The sequence below is a fragment of the Camelina sativa genome, chromosome 14 (assembly GCF_000633955.1).
Source record: "Camelina sativa cultivar DH55 chromosome 14, Cs, whole genome shotgun sequence".
Taxonomy (NCBI): domain Eukaryota; kingdom Viridiplantae; phylum Streptophyta; class Magnoliopsida; order Brassicales; family Brassicaceae; genus Camelina; species Camelina sativa.
In genome coordinates, this window is record NC_025698.1 from 17,775,541 (window position 1) to 17,796,479 (window position 20,939).

A 20,939-nucleotide genomic window follows, 5' to 3' on the forward strand; every position below is an offset into this window, starting at 1 on the left:
AACCTCACAAGTGAAACCACGAAATCAAAATGAACCGTTAACTTTCTAATCCCTCCGCTGAAAAGCGAATTATATATGTCCTGAAGCTTCCCAAAAAATTTCAGCAAGATCAGATCTCAAATGAAACCGCAATCGGTCCCCAAAACATCCGCTGGTCTCAATCCGCGACTGAGACAAAACGCCCCACGAAACAGTCTATATATCCTAGAATATTAACTCAAATTCACTTTTGTAAAAAGGAAAATGTACTAAAATCTCTTAGCTACAACCCTACCAAAAATCAATACATTTCGAAACGTTTTGAGTAATCGGATATTCCTTCTTCCAAACCCTGACAGTTCTGTTTCTCTCATTACTCTAAAGAAAAAGCTTCATCTCCTTCTCTTCCTGCTTTACACTAAACAACCAAGAGTTCTCTCTCTCAAAACAATGTCGACAATAGCAAAAACAGGAGAGGAGGCGTCCTCTTATTAACAAAAAGTGTTTTTGGTTTAATTATAAAAAACCATGATTTAATTAGATTAAGCCAAGATTTATTTAAACCAGAATTAATTAAACGATCCTTTGATTTAATTAATAAATCGACCATCTTAGTAAATTAACCGCAAATTAAACCGACTTCACTCCAATTCTCGATATAAACTTCCATATTTCATATTTTTCGGGGCACGGTCGTTACAATTCTCCCCCACCAACAAGGATTTGTCCTGGAATCCCGCAATACTGTCCATCCGCCAAGGACCTCCATGCAACCGTCATCACAGCCCGCACATCCTCCGACAGGACTGAACACTATCAGCCAAAGTTTCCTGTGCAACTGTTGCAACAGCCGGCACATTTCCGTGACCCAACGGTCCACACAACCCTTACTCCACCGGTCAGCAAAGTCCTGACCCCACTGGTCAATCTAAACCATACTCTCCCAATCATCACCACTCTGGCCTCTTACCAGCATACACCTGACCCTCCCTGACAACACACAGAAACCCCGAGATTGAACCCCCATCAACCCCGAGATCCGCATCCGATCCCAACCGGACACCTGAGATTAAACACCCATCAATCTCATAAATCCACATCCGATTACCATGCTTATCCCCACGTCCTTGACACTTTTGCCACCAACTCATCTGCTCTTAGATCGCAACCTTCAAGCCATACCGATCACACTCTCAGACCCCCGTCTTCGAGCCATACCATCTCACCCTCGGTTCGTCACCCTCGAGATCTGGATACCAAGAGAACCCCCATCTCCTCAGGAGAACCTCCATCTCCTCTGCCACTCTCAGGACCGTAGTCCCTCGAGCTATCGGTATCTAGGGAACCCCCGTCCCCTCAGGAGAACCCCCATCACCTCATGAGTTGTTCTGGACCCCTGTCCCTATAGCAAACAGTCATAACGTCTATAAGCATTTCACCAACCGGGACCACCCCCCGTGATTAACGTAGAACATCTCAATGTCCTACCAACACCATACTCTCTCCAAGAATAACACCACCGCCATGGCCACCCCAGGCCTCACTACAAACATCCAAAACATTTTGGTGTTCACACACACCCTTTCCAAAAATAGCTTTTCCGCTTGGGAATTATCCACAACAAATCATCAATACGAGCGTAATAAAACAAACAAGTATTGTGATTCACCGCATCAAATGCTTTGCAAGCCGCACTTTCCATAAATAGGTAAGCTTTAACTATTCATAAAACTTCCTATTTTTAGAACCCTCATATTCTCTTAACACCGTGACACCACCAATCAAAACAAAAATCCTTGAGAACTGATCATATCAACTGTGACCACTCCTCAGGTCAACCACTACACAATTCCGCCACTCCAGGCATTTCACATCCCCTTTCCAAAAATAGACAAGTCCTAACTATCTATAGAACTTTCTATTTATGTAAACTTTCTATTTCTAGAAACTTTCTATTTATGGTAACTTTCCATTTATAGAAAGTTTCTATTTATGGAAACTTTCCATTTATCGAATTCCCGGGCTATTTCCTTTCCACATGACTCACGAGTCAAAAATCCAAACGAACTCCATTTGCAAAACATCTACACCCACAATTCACCGCCCACGGTATTTCCCGATACCGGCGTGATCTACCACTTTCTAACAATTTCTCAATAGCCGACTGCACCTTCCGCACATTAGCTAAAAACACCACACAACAAACCACACATAAAACAACTTACCGTGGAATCTCATTGAAGGCTCGAAGAGGATGATACTGGACTCCATACCACAAACAAATTGACTAACTACTCATAATCAATTCCATCACACAGCATCATAAATCGAGCAACAGGAAAATCATTCACCCAATTAAATTCCTAACCGCTCTAACCATCCACTTAACCATCCTAGAACCGTAAGGGCTCTGATACCAAACTGAAACAATCCAACCCGTTTTTTTGTAATAATAATAATATAATTAAATACACCATAATATTTAATTACAACCCAAACAATAAATCAACAACAATTCAACATGCACAGCGGAATACAAACCAAACCAATTCTAAATTAATATAAATATCATATCAATTATAACCAATTAAAAATCATCAACCTAGCATACTTCTAACAAGGTTCCAACAACAAAATAAGAGATATGTAACTTACAAAATTTGGCAATACATGTATTTTTTTTCTAAAAACAAAAATAATATTTACTTACAATCAAAAATTCTACAATTTACTACTAATACTATTATTTTATTGCAAATAGCTTTCCCAAATTTATTCTTAATATTTTTAACTACTATTTTGTGTGATGTTCATAATAAGTTTTTTTTAATATATATTTCATTTCAAGCAACCCTCCACTTTTTGTTAAATTTTTGACCACTTCTTAATATTATCCTCTTTTTTGGGTATACCTTTTTAAATCAAAGTTCACTGTTTTTCAATTTTGAAAATGATCCATAATATAGATCATTCAAACTATTTTAATTATTTATGTTATGTTATAATTCCAAATAATAGTAATATGAGTTTAATAGATAACATGAAATATAATTTAACTATCAAACCGAATCTCATGTTTTAAATAGATATTTTATTATAATGTAATTCCAAATATTATACACCAAATCCTTCTATTCTTTTATTGGTAACATGAATTTATAATATAACTTTAAACATGAATAACTTCTTATTTTGATTTAAAACCAACATACTTAGCACATTTATTATATGTTATGATCGAAATATTTAATTTTATATTAAGAACATTTTATTTATATTTGATTTTACTGTGTTGTATTTTTTCATTTCTTTTTTTCTTTATATTTTTGTTACAATAATAATACTTATCATTTCATGAATTTTGATTTTAATGAATTGATAAGTATTATTATTGTAACAAAATAATATCATTAAAAATCTTTCTTTATATTTTTGTTACAATAATAATACTTTGATAATATTTTACCTGAAAGATTTGTTACAATAATAATACTTATCAATCATTCTTCAGAATTTGACGAATGTAAATTGTATATTTTCTGTACAAGTGTGTTTTGTTGAATGGGTATTTGATTTCGATATTTAAAGTGATTGTTAAACTAAAATAGTAATAGTTATTGTTGTGTATTACGCATGGAAAATATTACAACTGTGTAGGAGATGAGATTAAGAGTTTGGTCTCTTGTAGCACCGACAAGCGGCACAAAACGGCATGTGGTTGACTTGTTGTAACTCAGTCTATGCCTCTATGGATTTACAGAAAATAAACATTGTTCGAACTCACTAGTCACTAAGATGTGATTATAAATATAAAACTCCTTCTAACATTTCTTTGTAAGAATGTTTAGTTGTTTACCCATCTCTAATCGTTGGTTTCCCACATTTACGTATCTTGTGTAGAAACCTCAGGAAAGAGTGTAATTTGCAAGTTGAATTATTACGATAGGTAGTTACTTTTATGTAATCGATTACTTGGAACCCACACAATAAACCTAAGAACTCTTGATGTATCCCAATCGAACATCAACTGCTACACAAAACATAAGTTCTACAAAACTGCTGCATAAACTCTCGTATCCACAAAACTCAATAACCCAATAACAACATTTTACAGTTACTATTTCAAAGCTTCGAATTAGAATCACAGTTTCATCAAAGAGGATGGAGAAAATAAAAGCATAACCAAGAGGAATAGCAAAGATTTTTTAATCAGGACAGAGTAGTGATGCAATTGCAGAGAAGCTGCCATCTGAGGATCTCTGAGCAGAGCAAACCTTATGTATCTTCATACCCAACTTTATCATATGGATGTTACAGTTTATAAAATTGGACCTAATCTGCCTTATTGGCTATGGTTTTATAATGTATAACAAGCGAGATTTCTAAGGTATAAAATAGAAAGAACGTGGAAGATGAAACGATTGAATTTCATATATAATAAGAAACATAGGACTGAATCAGCAGAGAACCAAGATGAATATTCATAATGGTAACTCCTTACAAAGACTACACAGACACAACAAATGAGTTTTGAGACCGTGACTAGGTTGATTAGAGATCTCAGATGCTAGAGTCATCATCAACCCAGAAACAAGAACCCTAATTTAACTGATACTCTTGATTTGTTACACACAGGAAAAAGTAAAAAACAGGAAAAGAGAATTGACTGAACTTTCCAAGACTTTTAAACTGGAGTCACATTATGGTGCATCGGCCCTTTTCTTCGTTTGGTTGCGCTGGCATTTGCTGGAACCGATGTGACTCAGAGGGATTGTATGTGAACTCAGATGTGTCAAGCCCATACTGTTTCCAACAAAAAGAAACACCATCAATGAATCTAGGGTATCATGTTAATGCTTTTTTTTTCTTCTTATTGCAGCACAACATAATACTCATGTTACCTTTTCCCTCATACGTGCACTCCAAGGGTCACTGCGGCTCGGGCGTTGGTCCGAAGTAGGAGCAACTGGGACACCAGTGACAGGGGCGGCTTGGCGGTTGATGAATGGCTGTCTGATTTGTTGTCTTGGAGCAATAAACTCATCATCACTGTCATACTCTGGTGGTGAATTAGCTGACCTAACCATCAGGGCAAGCAAGAAAAGCAAAGCCTGCAAGATAAACAAGACAGCATTAAGAGTTTTTTATAGGTAAATCATACAACAGTCTACAAGCACTTCCCAGGGATAATTTGATTTTTCAAGATAGTTTACTGACAAGTTAAACTCATCGGTGTTTCACCTTAATCTTTATAACTCAAAAAACGAGAAGAGAAGAAATTATCAAAAGTTCTTAAAGTTGCCTGCTCTTACCTCAAAAACAACTGCTCCTAGAGCTACCCATCTTACAATCATCCAATTCTCTCTCAGGAAGTTATATATTGTCTCGAAGTTTCCAGTCCTGTCAGAAGGAATTTCCTAGGAAAAACAATTATACAAAACGGTAAGATATGTACTTGAATAGTCTATCATGTCTGGTTATATAATCCGAACAGGCAATCTAGGCGAAGAGAAAAATAAACAAGAAAAAAAAAGACAACTCACCTCTCTCCAGCTGTGGTCGAAGAATATAAATGCTGCAGCTCCAAGCTCCACCAAGATCAATAAGATCAGAAGCAGAGAGTACTATTCTCAATTAAGGAAATAGAACATTTTATCATAACAAGGATATAAGTTATATGATATAACTAAAGTTCAAGGCATCAGAACTATAACACAACAAGGTCTTAATAATATAATTCCACAAGTCCTTATCTAAAACGAAATGTTGGATAAAAAAAAAAAGAAGCACATTCAGCAATGAGGATACACAAGATAAGCAGCAGACGCTCCTCGAACAAGTACCAACGCAGCCGCAGCAAGAAATAACAAAGAGAGTCACACCAATACCAATGAACAAGTATATGAACCTGCAATTTACATGATAAAACATAAGACTTTTGTTTCGGACCCAACATACTAAGCTAGTAAACGACAGTAACCAGTAGAGACAAACATACCAGGCTTTTGGAAGATTGTCAAACACATTAGAAGAAAGTGTCACAGCCATAAGCAATGGCCTTCCAAATGACACGTAACTTTGATCGCTATTTACCGGATCGAATGTAACGGAGTTATCTGTAGCCCTCTTGTACTCAACAAACAAGTAGATACCGTAACCAATCATGCCAAGTCCAACAACAGCCAGAAGGAAGTTGAGTAACTTCAACAAACACTCCAAACAACCTCTACAAGCCATTTTCTCTTCTTTTTATTTTTCCGGTTCACTCAAGCTTTTCTCTTTTAATTCATTAGCCTGAAGTAATTATCCTAAAACACACAAAAACCACAAAAAAAATAAATAAAAGATCAATTAATTGTGCCCCAAATTCAATTGACTATAATTACATGAAACAAGCCTCGTATGAGAGATATGGAAATCAAATCTTCTCTAATCGACATAAGAAACGATCAAAAATCACAGGGAGTTAATCTAATCTAAGCTTGGACTGGGTTTTATGATTCCACGAATTCAGTAAAACAACAACAACAAAAGAAAAATCATCGAACGAATGAGTTCAGATCGAGCCTCAAGGTGAACAAAATCCAAAATTAAGCGATCGAAGCATAGATATTGAAAACTTACGGAGAACTGTTTAAAGATGATTCTTCGATCTTCGCGATGATTGAATTTTTTTTTTGGGTTCTTGTCGTCGAGAGAGGAGGAAGGAAGGCGATGATGAAATCGAAGGACGGGAATTTTTTTTTTTTTTTTTGGTTTGGAATTTTTGCTGTAATACTGATGCAGGCTGGCAATTTAAAATATGAAGAAGGACTGACAAAATTAAAAGAGATAGGCCATTTTAAGCTTCTTCTCTTTTTGTTTTTGCAGAAGCCCAACTACATCTCTTCTACGTGTCGTTGATACACAAATTATTTTTTTCCTTTCTGTCGGCAATTTTAAATTAGTTTTGTGTAGAATGGAATGTACTATATATTATAGACAGTGTCCTAAAAACATATAAAAATCTTTCTTGTTTCAAATTTTACTAAATAAATCCAAATGTGTATATATTATCTGTGTACCTGTCGTTTCTGTGAATATATATCATCATCATTTTTCAGATTTCTTTATAGTAATTTTAATATTCAAATGTATACGATGAGCTCCACCACAAATTTAATAATTTATCGATTTTTGGTGATTGATCAATCAAACTTTCATCTATTCTATAATCCAAAAAACAAAACAAATATTCCGAGACTCTTTTTTTTTTTTTTTGAGATTTATTATTTACACGAAAAGTTGGCTTACAAAAAAAAAATGCCAATGTAGTACATAAACCGGAGTTGCAATTTGAGTTAAACTTGAACTCTTAACTCCGGAGTTTTTGTGTCGGACAGGACCGGACTAAGTACAAGTACTTTCAAGTTTCAAACCGTCTCTGGTTTGGTCTGACAAGACCGGAGTTCGTTTGACACACCTTTTATAAAGTTATAAAACCAGTGTTACCCACACGTTGCCCGGTCAGTGTTTAAAGGTTTACGATGAGCTCGACTACAGCTGATAAAAGTTCCAATATTACAAAAACAGAATTGTTTATAGATATTTTTTTCTAAGTTAAAAAACAGAAGAGGGGTTTACCTAATGATTATTGTCTGAATTTTTTAGAGGAATCAACAACAACAGTCAGGCTCGTGAAAGAACAGATTTGATCGTCAAGGGTTTGTTAACGTCGTGCTTCAATCTCTAACCTTTGGTCCGGTATGATTCTCAATCTAATCTTTGTCGATTTTTTTCAAATCTGTGTGAAATTGATAATCAATTTGATTCTGGCGATTCTGGGTTGGATTCACCAATTTTTCTTCGAATCTCTTCAAAAGTTGTTGCCTTTTGTAGAAATTGATTACAAAACATCGAATTTTTCGTGGAAATTGATTCTATTTATCACAGTTAGTTAGCGTAGCGAATGGAGAAGTATAGAATTTGAGGTCTGATGTCGATTTGGATAAGTTTGGTCTCTCTCTAAACACTGACGATACTTTCTTGGGGTTCTTATGATGTGTTAATTGATGATTGATTAGCTCAGTGATTGTATCTTGGAGGGTTTTGTACATTTAGGATTTTTATGAATGATAAGAGTTCGATGTTATCATCAGAAACTCAAGAATACTTTGGTTCTTTCTCTGATTATTTTGGCATTTGGTTTTTTTTTTTCTTTTTCTCTTAGCGTTCAGCTTTCTCTTGTGGAAGGACTTGTGTCAATGGCAGACTTACCTGGATATCTACGCACTTGTTTGGATATGGGGAAGATAGCTTTCTTAGCAATCTTAGTATCTACAGGGATCGTGTTGCAGATTCTGGTATAATCCACCCCTGAGCGATTCTTATACTGTTTGTTACCACCATAGATTCATACTTGTGTTTAAGACACTTTGTTTGTTTGCTAATTTTTGTTCCAGGCTTGTGCTCTGTTCAATAACTGGTGGCCAATGCTAAGTGGTGAGTTCCATATTCCTCTACCTGAACTATCTCTTTTAACTGTTTTGACAAGTAGTTGGAATTTGATGAACTAAGTACCCTAACTGTGAATTTTCAAACCTGTTTGGTAAAGTAACAAAATGTAAGTGGACTTTTGTATTGCTCCCGGTTAATCTTAAATCTTTCTTTTGCTTTGCAGTTATAATGTATGTGCTCCTCCCAATGCCTTTACTCTTCTTCGCTGGATCAGACAGTTCATCTCTATTCAACGACTCAGATAATAGGTGCGTGTAATTTATATGTAATATAGTCTCCATTGTTTGTTTCTTCTGTTTGTATTTAACACATGAACAATTTTTGTTTGTATTTTCAGCTGGATCAATGCAGCCAAGTTCTTGACTGGTGCATCAGCAGTTGGAAGCGTCGCAATACCTTCGATTCTAAAACACGCTGGACTTATCGGTTGGGGCGCGTTTGCCCTTGATCTCTCATCATACGTTGTCTTCCTCATCGCTATTTTGGGATACATTTGCATAGGAGATGCCAGTGACAACTATTACAGCTACATTTAGAAACACACACACACACACAAACATTTTTATCATCATGAGTTACATCTCAGCCTTTTCGAACGAGAAACCTCTTGTTGCGATGGAATCGTTCAGCTGATTGGAAATTTCACAAGTTTTTGTGTCAAGTGTATATGTATGATTAAATGGTTTGTAAGATGAAGTTTTTATATGGTTTTGTTATGTATAGAAACAAAATTTTATTATTTGGGGAATATATAAAGTCTGGTTTTTTTTTTTTTGAACAATGTGAAAAAAACAAAAGCTTTACTAAAACCATCTCTCAGTAGAGAAGCTGTGAACAATTGTATGAATGCGAGCTCTCTGTGTTAAGAAAGTTTGTTGCTTTCTCTCGAAACTATCTCTCAATTCTTCGATTCCTTGTCGTTTTGGAAACCATAGTCGTGGTTTCTCTAATGAAGAAGCTCTTATACTTCGTCGTTTATCTGAGGGAGGTCTTGTACATGCACGCCACTTGCTCGACAAAATTCCTCAGAGAGGAAGTAACAGCCGGGTCATCTACTGGACTTCGCTTCTTACGAGATACGCGAAAGCTGGATACTTGGATGAAGCACGGGTTTTGTTTGAGGTTATGCCGGAGAGGAGTATCGTCACTTGCAATGCGATGTTGACGGGTAATGTTAAACGTAGGAGAGTGAAAGAGGCTTGGACGTTGTTTAGGGAAATGCCCAAGAATGTTGTTTCGTGGACTGTGATGCTTACTGCGCTTTCTGATGATGGAAGGACTGATGATGCGGTTGAGTTGTTCGATGAAATGCCTGAGAGAAACGTGGTTTCGTGGAACACGTTGGTTACGGGTTTGATTAGGAATGAGGATATGGAGAAGGCGAGACACGTGTTTGATGCTATCCCTTGTCCAGATATTGTGTCTTGGAACGCTATGATTAAAGGGTATATTGAGAATGATGAGATGGAGGAAGCGAAAGTATTGTTTGAGATTATGAGTGAGAAGAATGTTGTTACTTGGACGAGTATGGTTTATGGTTATTGTCAATGTAGTGATGTTCATGAAGCGTATAGATTGTTCTGTGAAATGCCTGAGAGAAATGTTGTTTCTTGGACTGCTATGATTAGTGGGTTTGCTTGGAATGAGTTTTATAGAGAAGCTTTGTTGCTTTTTCTTGAAATGAAGAAGGATCTTGATGCAATATTACCAAATGGTGAGACTCTTATCTCTCTTGCTTATGCTTGTGGTGGTCTTGGTGTTGGATTTCGTCGTCTTGGTGAGCAGTTGCATGCACAAGTTATATTTAATGGTTGGGAAAGTGTAGATCACGATGGAAGGTTGGTGAAGAGTCTTGTTCATATGTATGCATCTTCTGGTTTGATTGCTTCAGCGCAATCTCTGCTCAATGAAAGCTTTGATTTGCAGTCTTGTAACATTATTATTAACGGTTATCTAAAAAACGGGGATTTGGAGCGAGCTGAAACTCTGTTCAAGAGAGTGGAGAGCTTACACGACAAAGTATCGTGGACATCGATGATTGATGGATATCTAGACGTGGGTGATGTATCCAGGGCCTTTGATCTGTTTCAGAAACTTCACGACAAAGATGGGGTTACATGGACGGTTATGATCTCAGGACTTGTCCGAAACGAGCTTTTTGCAGAAGCTTCATCCCTACTGTCAGATATGGTGAGATGTGGTCTGAAACCGTTGAACTCGACTTACTCTGTTCTTCTTGGTTCTGCGGGAGCCACTTCGAATCTCGATCAAGGGAAGCATTTACACTGTGTAATTGCAAAAACCACAGCTTGCTATGATCCTGATCTCATCCTTCAAAACTCTCTTGTCTCTATGTACGCTAAATGTGGAGCCATAGACGATGCTTATGAGATATTCTCAAAGATGCTCCGGAAAGATACAGTTTCATGGAACTCCATGATCATGGGGTTATCGCATCACGGCTTAGCGGATAAAGCCTTAAAATTGTTCAAAGAGATGCTTGATTCGGGGATGAAACCGAACTCTGTAACGTTTCTTGGAGTCCTCTCAGTTTGTAGCCACTCTGGACTCATCACAAAGGTCTTAGAACTATTCAAAGCAATGAAAGAAACCTATTTGATCCAGCCCGGAATCGAGCATTACATCTCCATGATAGACCTTTTAGGCAGAGCCGGAAAACTAAAAGAAGCAGAGGAATTCATCTCAGCCCTGCCGTTCACTCCAGACCGTACGGTCTATGGTGCATTGTTAGGCTTATGTGGGCTCAACTGGAGAGATAGAGATGCAGGAGGCATAGCGGAACGAGCTGCAATGCGGTTGNTTTTTTTTTTTTTTTTTTTTTTGTCAGAATCTGGATTTTATAATGATAATTTTTTCTATATATTTATAAGATCCATATTCTCTCCATTCTTTATTACTTCTTTTTATTTATTTTTGGCAGTTTTTTTATATCATTAGATATCACATGACTATGAAAGCACTATAATATTTGTTGAAATCATTTATCTATAGAAATTAATTTATACTGAATTAAATACCTAAACATTTAAGCACTCTCTTTAGTTATGGGAAAATTAGAAATAAAAGAGTTTTTTTCAAACATTTGTCCATATACACTTTTTTTTAAAGATTGTTAATTATGACGAAAATACCCCTACTAATATATATAGTGAAGTTTTTAGGAGTTTAAACCAAAAAACAAACAGAAAACTCATGTTAGTATATAACTGTGTAAAAAAAAATTTGAAAAAAAAATGTTCTGGGTGTCAAAAATCAGTTTGTAAATTGATGATTTCTGGTCTAAATTGTTCAGAAAAGACTTTCTACGATTTCTTCAAGTTCTGAAATATTTAGATGATTTATTCTACAGTTTGTACATGTTTTACGAAGTTTAGACGGAAAATTTGTTCTAAAAACTTCAGAACCTGAATTTTGTATGTTCTACAAAATTAAGAATATGTATTCTACATTTTTCTTCATTCTACATCAATTCAAAATATATTTTCCACGTTTTATCCTGTATACTAAAAAAAGTAGAAGATATATCATAGACATTTTAGAATTTATAATCTGTAAAACTTAGAATACCATAGAAATAGAAAGAAAATAAATTAAATAAGGAAAGTCAATATTTTTTAAATAATCTTAATTTATGGTTACGATTCTGTATTTATTGTTTAGATATGTTCTACTATATTTTAGAATGTGTATTCTTAATTATTTAGAAAAAAGACAAATACAGAAAAAATCAACATTCCACATGACTTAACCTAACATGATCGGTTGTTTTCCCTCTCTTCCACCTTCCACAAAATTTTCATTTACCTGATTCGGTTGTGTGTTACGTTCAAAGGAATAGTTGATGATTATATGAGTAAAGTCCAGTTCAATTTGAATAAGGACCCACATGATACAAGTGATGGTGATGATGTAAGAGTTGATCGGGGAAAATCAGCAGCTATTATTTCAAAGAATTCACATAAGCCGAATGATGATTTATTAGAAAAGCCTATTGATGTTAATTTTGGTGATGTTGCTGGTTTAAGGTTGGAAGATTCAATGCTAAAATAGGGAAAATATTTTAACAGTAAGAAAGTCATCAAATATTAGAATCATCACATGACAAGACAAACTCCACATCAAAACCCTAAAACAAACATAGAGATACACAAACAAGCGCTTCTTTAGAGTTGATCATCATCAAAAATCAATAGCGTCAATTGTTCTTCTACTCACAGAAATCCTACACCTTACAAACCCTGAATTCCCTTCTTCTTCCTCCATGCTTCTCACGTCATCACCTTCTACCTCTACCTTTTCTTTTTTCATTCTTTTTTTTGTTTTAATGTGAAGCAAAAAAAAGGAAACTGATTTTTAACTTTGCTTGTTTTTCTTCTAATTTCAGTTAATAAAAAATAAAAATTTAATTTGTGATTAAGGGTAAAATTGACTATAATTTTCCTCTAAAACCTAATTGACCAAACTTAAAAAAAAAGGTGTAGATGGACAATTTTTTTAAAAAAACTCCTTTATTTCTAATTTTCTCTTTAGTTATTGTAGTTAACTTTATAGTCTCCTTTTTTTTTTGTGAGAAAATGGAAAACAACAAACCTCCCTTAATTTATTAAAATAAAAACCAACTATAAACGAACAATCCGAGCAATGGCAGTTCCTCTAACATCCTCATCTAAACACAAATCAAGACAATTAGGACAAAAATCCAAAAGATGCAACCCTAATGGTCGAGAGAAAGCATAAGGAAAGAGGGATGGGAGGATTTTTCCATATTTTAAGTGTTTTGACTTTTTATTGATTCATCTATATATATAAAGTTAACTCTCCTCACTTCCACATCAGCATCTATCTAATCAATTTTTTGTTTTACATAAAAAATATTATTTTTTAATATTCATTCATTGCATATTTATTAATTATAACTAATAATAGTAATAAATAAATAAAAAATAAATTAACTAAAATTAATTAAATTTTAAAATAGTATAAACAATAATATAAATTTTTAGTAAATAATAAAAATAATAAAAATCTAAAAATGAATTAAGTAAATTAAATGAAAATTTTAAAATAGTAAAGATAATACTATAAATTTGTTTTAGTAATAATGTTATTATTAAAATTGTAACCAAAAAATGATTATATTCCAAAATTTAGAATGGGTTAATGAGTTTTAGAATGTAAGTAAGATTTTAATGCATGGTGGAGTAAAAAAACAAGTTATGTAATTGTATTTATAAAAATCTAAACATGAAAATAAAATTGAAGTGAAACATTAGTTTCTAAGAAACATATACCATAAAGATTTATTATTAAATTTTACTTATAAAAAAGAAAAGATTTATTACTTAACTTAACTTAACTTAAAAGTTTTGATCTAAAACAAATACATTGTAAGGGGCACACTTTTTTTTGAGAAAATTATGAAAAAGAATTTTGAAAAAATAATCTATCTAAAAAAACAAAATCAATGGTGAGGAAATATAGAAAAAATGATATGCAAGCTGTTACAAAAAGTGACATGTGATTTGTGTAGCATATCTCATAAGGTATATTATCTACAATTTTTAATATGATATAAAACATATATAACAAATATAACATATATATATATATATATATATTATCAAATGCTTTTAATCCAAAACATTGACAAAAACAACATATTTAAAGTACACTATGTTTTTTTTGAGAAGACAAAGTTGGGGTTGAATCACAAAATTAACATCTGTAAATAACATATGAGATTTTAGAAAAATATGTAGCTTGGATTAGTGAATAGATATTCATTGTGGGGTTTAAATGTTTCATCATTTAAGCATTTTTGACTTAGCATAAAATTCTATTATGCCAGATGATGCATTTGGACAACCTCATTGTAGCGACATAGCAGCAAAACTGTTCATGAAACTTTGTATATTCGCATTTAATATAGGATATCGATATGTTTAAATGGTCTCTATAATTAGGTCAACGATCGACATTGACGTTAAAACTTTTAAAATAATGTTTTCATGGGATATGAATATGGAATGAACTCTTTTAAAGATAAAAGGTCAGAAGATTGTCGACAATATTATTGCGACACTAGACAATATATGTTATATATAGATTAGTAAAATAAGTACGGTATTTATATAGATTTATATTTTAATCTTTAAATTATATTCATATTCAATGATTTTTATTGATAAAATTTTTAACTAAAATCGTAAATAGATATAACAAATAAATATTATCTTAAAATATATATATGTTGTATATCACTGAGTAAAGTAAGTTATATATTTATACTCAAAAGTTGTAATGATTATATTTGAGCTCAACAATTTCTATTGATAAGAAATATTTTAAATTAAAATCCCGCACGTGCGCAGGTACAAATTCTAGTTAAATTATAAATCCACAAGGGATTTAAAAATATTTATTTATTTTGACCTCACACATCCTACCAAAAAAAAAAAAATTGAGGCTCCAACCTATCCACATCAGCTTCTTAAACTTTTTTCTTAATTAGGCTGCCACATCACCTTAGCTTACATATCTACATTGTAAACTATCACTTAATTTCTACCATGTTGTTAATTTCTACATATCTACCTTCGACGCGTCTCTTTGTTTTTATTTCTAATGCATAAATTAACAAATCATCATAATTTATTTACATCTTAATAACCTTCGTCGCAAATCTCCTTCATTGCAAAGGAAGACAGTTTTGTTTCAACTTCGTCAGTTGTTTAAAGGACCTTCCTTCAACCAACACAGGTACTTTAAACCATAAATGAAAATGTCTCCCGATTAAAACGTCAAACAAGCATGGTAATAGTTATATTCTATATTATGAAATTTAATATTTTTTACTATAATAATTATATAGTTAAATAAAATTGCATAAAATAACATTATTTTATAAAAGTATATTGTTATGGAAACAATAAAAGAGAAGACAATGACTTATTGTGAGATTTTGGTGTGGAAATTTGAAAGTCTTAAACAAAGTGAAAAAGAGTTGAAATTTTTAATTTGTTGTCAACGAAGACGAGTTGTGCTGCAAACATTTCCACAACCTCCAACTTACTTAGATGACTTATTATCACAGTCAACATCGTTTCGAAACAATATACGAGTATATAATTCAATGCTTGCTTTTCCATCAATGGATGGAAAAATTAATTACGATATCAATTCAAGAAATGTTCCTTTCACTTTTCGTATGCATGGTCAAAATTACCACAAAGTTGGATCTCTACTACTAGTCGAAGGAGATCTACCACGTTTTGTGCAGGTATACGTATATGATACAGCTCATGAACTACAAAATCGTCTTAATGCACTATCCATATAGAGAAGGATATACTACGAAGAGGTCATATGTTACAATGCGAGAGTATTATGCATACGAAAAACATTCAAGATTGACATCTCCAGGAACAATAATTCGTTCAGGCCGTCTTTTCTATCAAAACGTGGTTGATGCATACATTGCTAATGAGCAAGAACGTATGAACTTTTATCTGTATAACCATAAAAACTTAGGGCAGATCTTTACAATAATGTATGTGATGGAGTTGAACAAGGTGATTGTAACATCCGCGATCCGGAATCCCAGTTTAGGGGTGAAACGACCTGACCCGTCTTTTTTTAAAATAAATAATAATCATAATAAATTACAATTAGTGGTCCATACCCACTAGCCACCTAACCACAACCACATTCAAACAGCAGAAATAACGATATCAATAACCAATAATAAAATATCCAGTAATCAAATATAACCAATCATCAGAAAACATGAAACCAACAACCTAGAAATGTTTCTCATGACCAACTCTAGCAATCTATCAATGCCATACAACATCCAATCGAGTCCCTAGAACATCCTCCTCTTCATTGCCTTGATTCCACGATCACACTTTGCCTTTACCTGCACCACAAACACAAATTGCAATGCATGAGTATTTTATAAACACTCAGTAAGGCAATCCTCCCATCTACTGGGCTATACACACAAGCAATAGAGACATTTCTAACCATCAACCAACAATCAACAAACAACAAATAACAAACCAGGACTCTGCATCGACCGACACCAACATGCATCGACCGACACCACATGGGGATGCATCGACCGACACAAGGGATGCATCGACCGATGCAAGTAACACATGCATCGACCGACACTCGCACTGCATCGACCGACGCATGCTCGACATAATACGAAAACCCTAGGTTTTACGCGCCGTCCTCGCACTTGCATCGACCGACGCACTAAAGTGCATCGACCGATGCAACATGCCGAGCAACGTGTTCCCCGAAGCTTCTCGCCGGATCTTTGTTCCTGCAACCACAAAACTCGATCCCAAGTCACAAGAAAGCTTCCTAACGTCCCAAATAACCATCTAACAAGCCTAACCACACATAACAAGCAAATCAGAGATATCTCCAGCTTAGATAAGCCATGGTCATGCACTTACCTTTGCCAAGACGAATCTGAACCTTAAACCAACAAGAAAACACATCCAGGAAGCTCCTACAACGATCCAGCTACAGATCTCTACAGGAACAACTTCCAATCTCCAGAAATCACCAAGAACACTCAAGAACAATTAGGGAACTTTTCTCTCTTTCTTTTTCTCTCAAAAGCGGCCAAAACCCGACTAATGAGTCAAAACTCATTTTAAGGGTTTTCACTAACCCAAAACGCAGCGTTTAACTTAACTCGTCCGCAGAAAACTAAACCTGCATCGACCGATGCAATCCCCTAAACCGGGATTTTGGTTCGTGGATGTTACAAGGGGATGCATCGGTCGATGCACGGGTAGCGTCGGTCGATGCAGAGTCCTAGTTTGTTATTGTTTGGTTATTGGTTGTTGGTTGATGGTTAGAGAAGTCTCTATTGCTTGTGTGTATAGCCCAGTAGATGGGAGGATCGCCTTACTGAGTGTTTATTAAATACTCATGCATCTCAATTTGTGTTTGTAGTGCAGGTAAAAGCAAATTGTGATCGTGGAATAATTGCAATGAAGAGGAGGATGTTCTAGGGACTCGATTGGTTGTTGTATGGCATTGCTAGGTTGCTAGAGTTTGGTCATTAGGACATTGCTAGGTTGATGGTTCTATGTTTTCATGATGTTTGGTTATTGTATATTATTATGCTTATAATATTGGTTATTTATTATTTGATATTAATTGGTTTTTGGTATTGAGTATTTTTCCGCTGTTGGGTTTGGTTGTGATTAGGTGGCTACTAGATATGAGACCACTAGTTTAGTGGATTTATTATTATTATTATTATTATTATTTTATTATTATTATTATTATTTTTTTTTTAAAAAAACAGGTCGGGTTGTTTCAATGATGCAGATTCAAAAAAAACTAGGCAAATAAATCATTTTACCATCTTAGTTCACAGGTGGACCGTGATACATGGTAGAGAATTATCGAGACATAATTGCAATATATAGACGGTATGGAAATTCAGACCTTTTCATTATTAGAACATCAAATCGAAAATGAGAAGAAGTGAACGAACATATAAAAAAGGCGGGAAATGAGAATGCAAATGAAAGACCTGATATTGAATGTCATGTATTTAAAATGAAATTGTAGGAACTCTTTAAAGACCTACAAGATGGAATCTTTTTCGGCCCTATTACAGCATGTAGAAATATAATTTATTAACAGATATTATCTTTTGTTATATTTGATAAAGATGCAGAAGAAATAACTGGAACAACTACAGAAATCGTAAGAGCTACAAATTATTGAAAATTGTTTTATTGTATGAACTAATAGATTTAGACTTAAAATTCAATTAACTCTTATTATGTTGTTCATATAGATAAAAAGTAATATAGGCGAAAAAGAATTAGAAGACGTTCCCACATATGTGTGTTCAATTGTTGGAAATACTTATTTGTTCGAGATTCTGTTAGAGATGTGATGAGAGGAAAACACCTTAATGTTTAGGGAATAGTATATTGACTCTCATAATCATAAGCTTTAGGTTACATAGAATTATATAGTACAAAAGTTTCCTAAAATATAATAATTGCAAATATATAAATATCTAAATAATAAATATTACAATATCTCATATTAACTAGAGGATCTTCTAGATCCTTTTACAACATCCGTATTCCGGGAATAGAGTTTGGGATGTGTTGAGTAAACCAAAGGAGTGGGTTTTAATTGATTTTTGGTTTAATTATATCATGGTTTAATCTAATTAAACCATAAACCCTTAATTTCCCTCATAAGTCATGCCTCCTCTCTAGATTTTTTCTTTTGTGGACATTCAGAGAGAGGGAGAGAAAGAGAGAGAACCCTTGTTATTTGGTGTAAATGAGGAAGAGAAGTAGATCAAACTTTTTCCTTACAGTAAAGAGAGAAACAGAACTGTTAGGGTTTGGGAGAATGAGAATCCGACTGCTCAAATCGTTTCTAAAGCTATTGATTTTTGGTAGAGTTGTAGCTAATAAATTTTCGTACACTCTGCTTTTTACAGAAGTTAATTTGAGTTAATATTCTAGGAAGTATCAGAAGTTTCGTGGAGCGTTTCTTTTCAGTTGCGGATTGAGACCATCGGGTGTTTCGGGATGGATTGCGGTGTCATTTGAGATCCGATCATGCTGCAATTTTGCGGAAAGCTTTTGGACGTCTCGACCTTGCTTTTCACCGGAGAGATTGAAAAGTTAACGGTTCGTTTTGATTTTGTGGTTTCACTTGTGAGGTTGTTCTTTTCTGATTTTTCTGGCAGTTTGTTTTTAATGTTTGTTTGTTGTTTTGATTGGTTGTAGGAGCGATTTTGGATGTTCTTGAATACTGGAGAGACTCTCTTTTGGTTGTTGTTATTTTTTTCGTGAATCACTTGTTAAGGTGAGTGCGTGACCATGAGCTTATCTAAGCGATTGGGTTGTATGATTTGTTTTGTGTGTTGATGTCTAAGTGTGGTGAAAGTGTTATTGTTTGTTCTGTTTAATGGTTGGTTTGTTATATTTTATTTGTAGTTGTACTCTTGATTTTCTTGTTTGTATAGCTCGTAGATGGGAGGATTGCCTCACTGGGTATTTTTGGTAATACTCACGCATCTCATTGTGTTTGTGGTGCAGGTGGAGGCAAAGTGTGACCATGAGATCATGGCAATGAAGAAGAGGATATTCTAGGGACTTAGTTGTTATGCTTTGGTTTCTGCTAGGTTGCTAGAATTTGAATGTTGGTGTTAGAACTATGGTTTAAGTTGCTAGTTTTTGGTCTATGTTTCTGGTTAATTATTAGTTTAGTATTATTGGTATTTTCCGCTCCTTATTTGGTAGAGTTTCTGCATATTTAAATAAATATTTTTAGATTATTTATTTATTATTTATTATTATTATTTATTATAAAAAATGGATCGGGTCGTTTCACAAGGTGGTAATGGAGAAGCGACGAAAGTTACAGCTTGAGATTGATGAAACATTGACATTATGAAGTATGTGGAGTGGTTGTGTAGTGGCCATGTACATGGGAGGTTCGTGGGAAATGAAACTTGAGTTTGTCTCATCGGACAGACATAGATATGGACCATACGGTGATGGTGGTTAGGTAGATGGCACGGTGAAGGCCATACATGTGATGACCGTAATTTTTAGATGAAGATGAAACAGATGGCTATTTTTTAAAAATATTCAAAAGAAATTCGGTTTGATTCAGAGGCTTATAATAAGCTTGAATGATAGAATCACTTTTGGCTTGAAAATAAAAATTATAAAAGGGAAGCACTTGGATTAGATTCAGAGGTCTAATATGGCCTTGAATAAGAGAAGCTTGATGGATTAGATTCAGAGGTTCATGATGAACTTGAATGTGAAAGCACTTGGCTTAACAAAAAAAAAAATATATATATATATATATATATATATATATATATATATATATATAAAGAAAGAGTTTGATCGTTGGATCAAAACTCTGGAGCAAACCTGCTCTGATACCATGTTAGAGATGTGATGAGAGGAAAACACCTTGGTGTTTAGGAAAGAGTATATTGACTCTCATAATCATAAGCTTTAGGTTACATTGAATTATATAGTACAATAGTTTTGTGAACTATAATGATTGCAAATATATAAATATCTAAATAATAAATATTACAATATCTCATATTAACTAGAGAATCTTCTAGATCCTCCTACAGATTCAAGTTAAATTTTTTGATTTTAATGCATCATATCAAGCTTTTACATTCTCGGAGATTATATACCAAATAAAGGTAAATATCATATATATTATGATGTGTTATGTTTGCTAAATACAAAATATTATTTCTCATAACATATTAATGGTTGTCTTTATGTGTTTAGACAAGTTCAGACAATGAAAATTACGGAAACAAACGCGAAATCCGTAACAAACATCAAAAACCAATTGATGATCAACAGAAGAAACCAAGAATTGAGAAATGAATTTGA

The 20,939-nt window shown here is 34.0% G+C and overlaps 3 protein-coding genes across 5 annotated transcripts; 2 read left to right on the plus strand and 1 right to left on the minus strand.

The window, feature by feature from the left end:
• LOC104741839 (tobamovirus multiplication protein 2A) lies at positions 4,433–6,821 on the minus strand. Of its 2 annotated transcripts, none has more exons than XM_019235242.1 (7): positions 6,604–6,821; positions 5,978–6,273; positions 5,788–5,887; positions 5,523–5,603; positions 5,292–5,396; positions 4,881–5,090; positions 4,433–4,782 (listed from the first exon to the last, which is right to left on the minus strand). In XM_019235242.1, exons 2-7 carry the CDS (start codon positions 6,214–6,216, stop codon positions 4,675–4,677), a joined length of 843 nt encoding a protein of 280 aa, XP_019090787.1. In that variant the 5' UTR covers positions 6,217–6,273; positions 6,604–6,821; the 3' UTR covers positions 4,433–4,674. The 2 variants fall into 2 exon arrangements, with proteins under 2 accessions (XP_019090787.1, XP_010461064.1); XM_010462762.2 differs by having other exon boundaries at positions 5,978–6,287; positions 6,604–6,817.
• Positions 7,511–9,214, plus strand: LOC104741842 (vacuolar protein sorting-associated protein 55 homolog). 2 transcript variants are annotated; one of them, XM_010462764.2, is made up of 5 exons: positions 7,511–7,722; positions 8,196–8,321; positions 8,421–8,460; positions 8,639–8,723; positions 8,813–9,214. In XM_010462764.2, exons 2-5 carry the CDS (start codon positions 8,223–8,225, stop codon positions 9,009–9,011), a joined length of 423 nt encoding a protein of 140 aa, XP_010461066.1. In that variant the 5' UTR covers positions 7,511–7,722; positions 8,196–8,222; the 3' UTR covers positions 9,012–9,214. The 2 variants fall into 2 exon arrangements, with proteins under 2 accessions (XP_010461066.1, XP_010461065.1); XM_010462763.2 differs by having other exon boundaries at positions 7,513–7,722; positions 8,189–8,321.
• On the plus strand, positions 9,302–19,311 carry LOC104743726 (pentatricopeptide repeat-containing protein At1g32415, mitochondrial). Its single transcript, XM_010464774.2, has 2 exons — positions 9,302–11,291; positions 19,290–19,311. Exons 1-2 carry the CDS (start codon positions 9,322–9,324, stop codon positions 19,309–19,311), a joined length of 1,992 nt encoding a protein of 663 aa, XP_010463076.1. The 5' UTR covers positions 9,302–9,321.

Coding starts and splice junctions, on each gene's coding strand:
- LOC104741839 (XM_019235242.1), bottom strand. CDS start 6,216: ATGGCTTGTAGAGGTTGTTTGGAGTGTTTGTTGAAGTTACTCAACTTC. Junction 5,888..5,977: donor GACAATCTTCCAAAAGCCTG/GTATGTTTGTCT, acceptor TGTAAATTGCAG/GTTCATATACTTGTTCATTG. Junction 5,397..5,522: donor TCGACCACAGCTGGAGAGAG/GTGAGTTGTCTT, acceptor TGTTTTTCCTAG/GAAATTCCTTCTGACAGGAC.
- LOC104743726 (XM_010464774.2), top strand. CDS start 9,322: ATGCGAGCTCTCTGTGTTAAGAAAGTTTGTTGCTTTCTCTCGAAACTA.
- LOC104741842 (XM_010462764.2), top strand. CDS start 8,223: ATGGCAGACTTACCTGGATATCTACGCACTTGTTTGGATATGGGGAAG. Junction 8,322..8,420: donor GGATCGTGTTGCAGATTCTG/GTATAATCCACC, acceptor TTTTTGTTCCAG/GCTTGTGCTCTGTTCAATAA. Junction 8,724..8,812: donor TTCAACGACTCAGATAATAG/GTGCGTGTAATT, acceptor TTGTATTTTCAG/CTGGATCAATGCAGCCAAGT.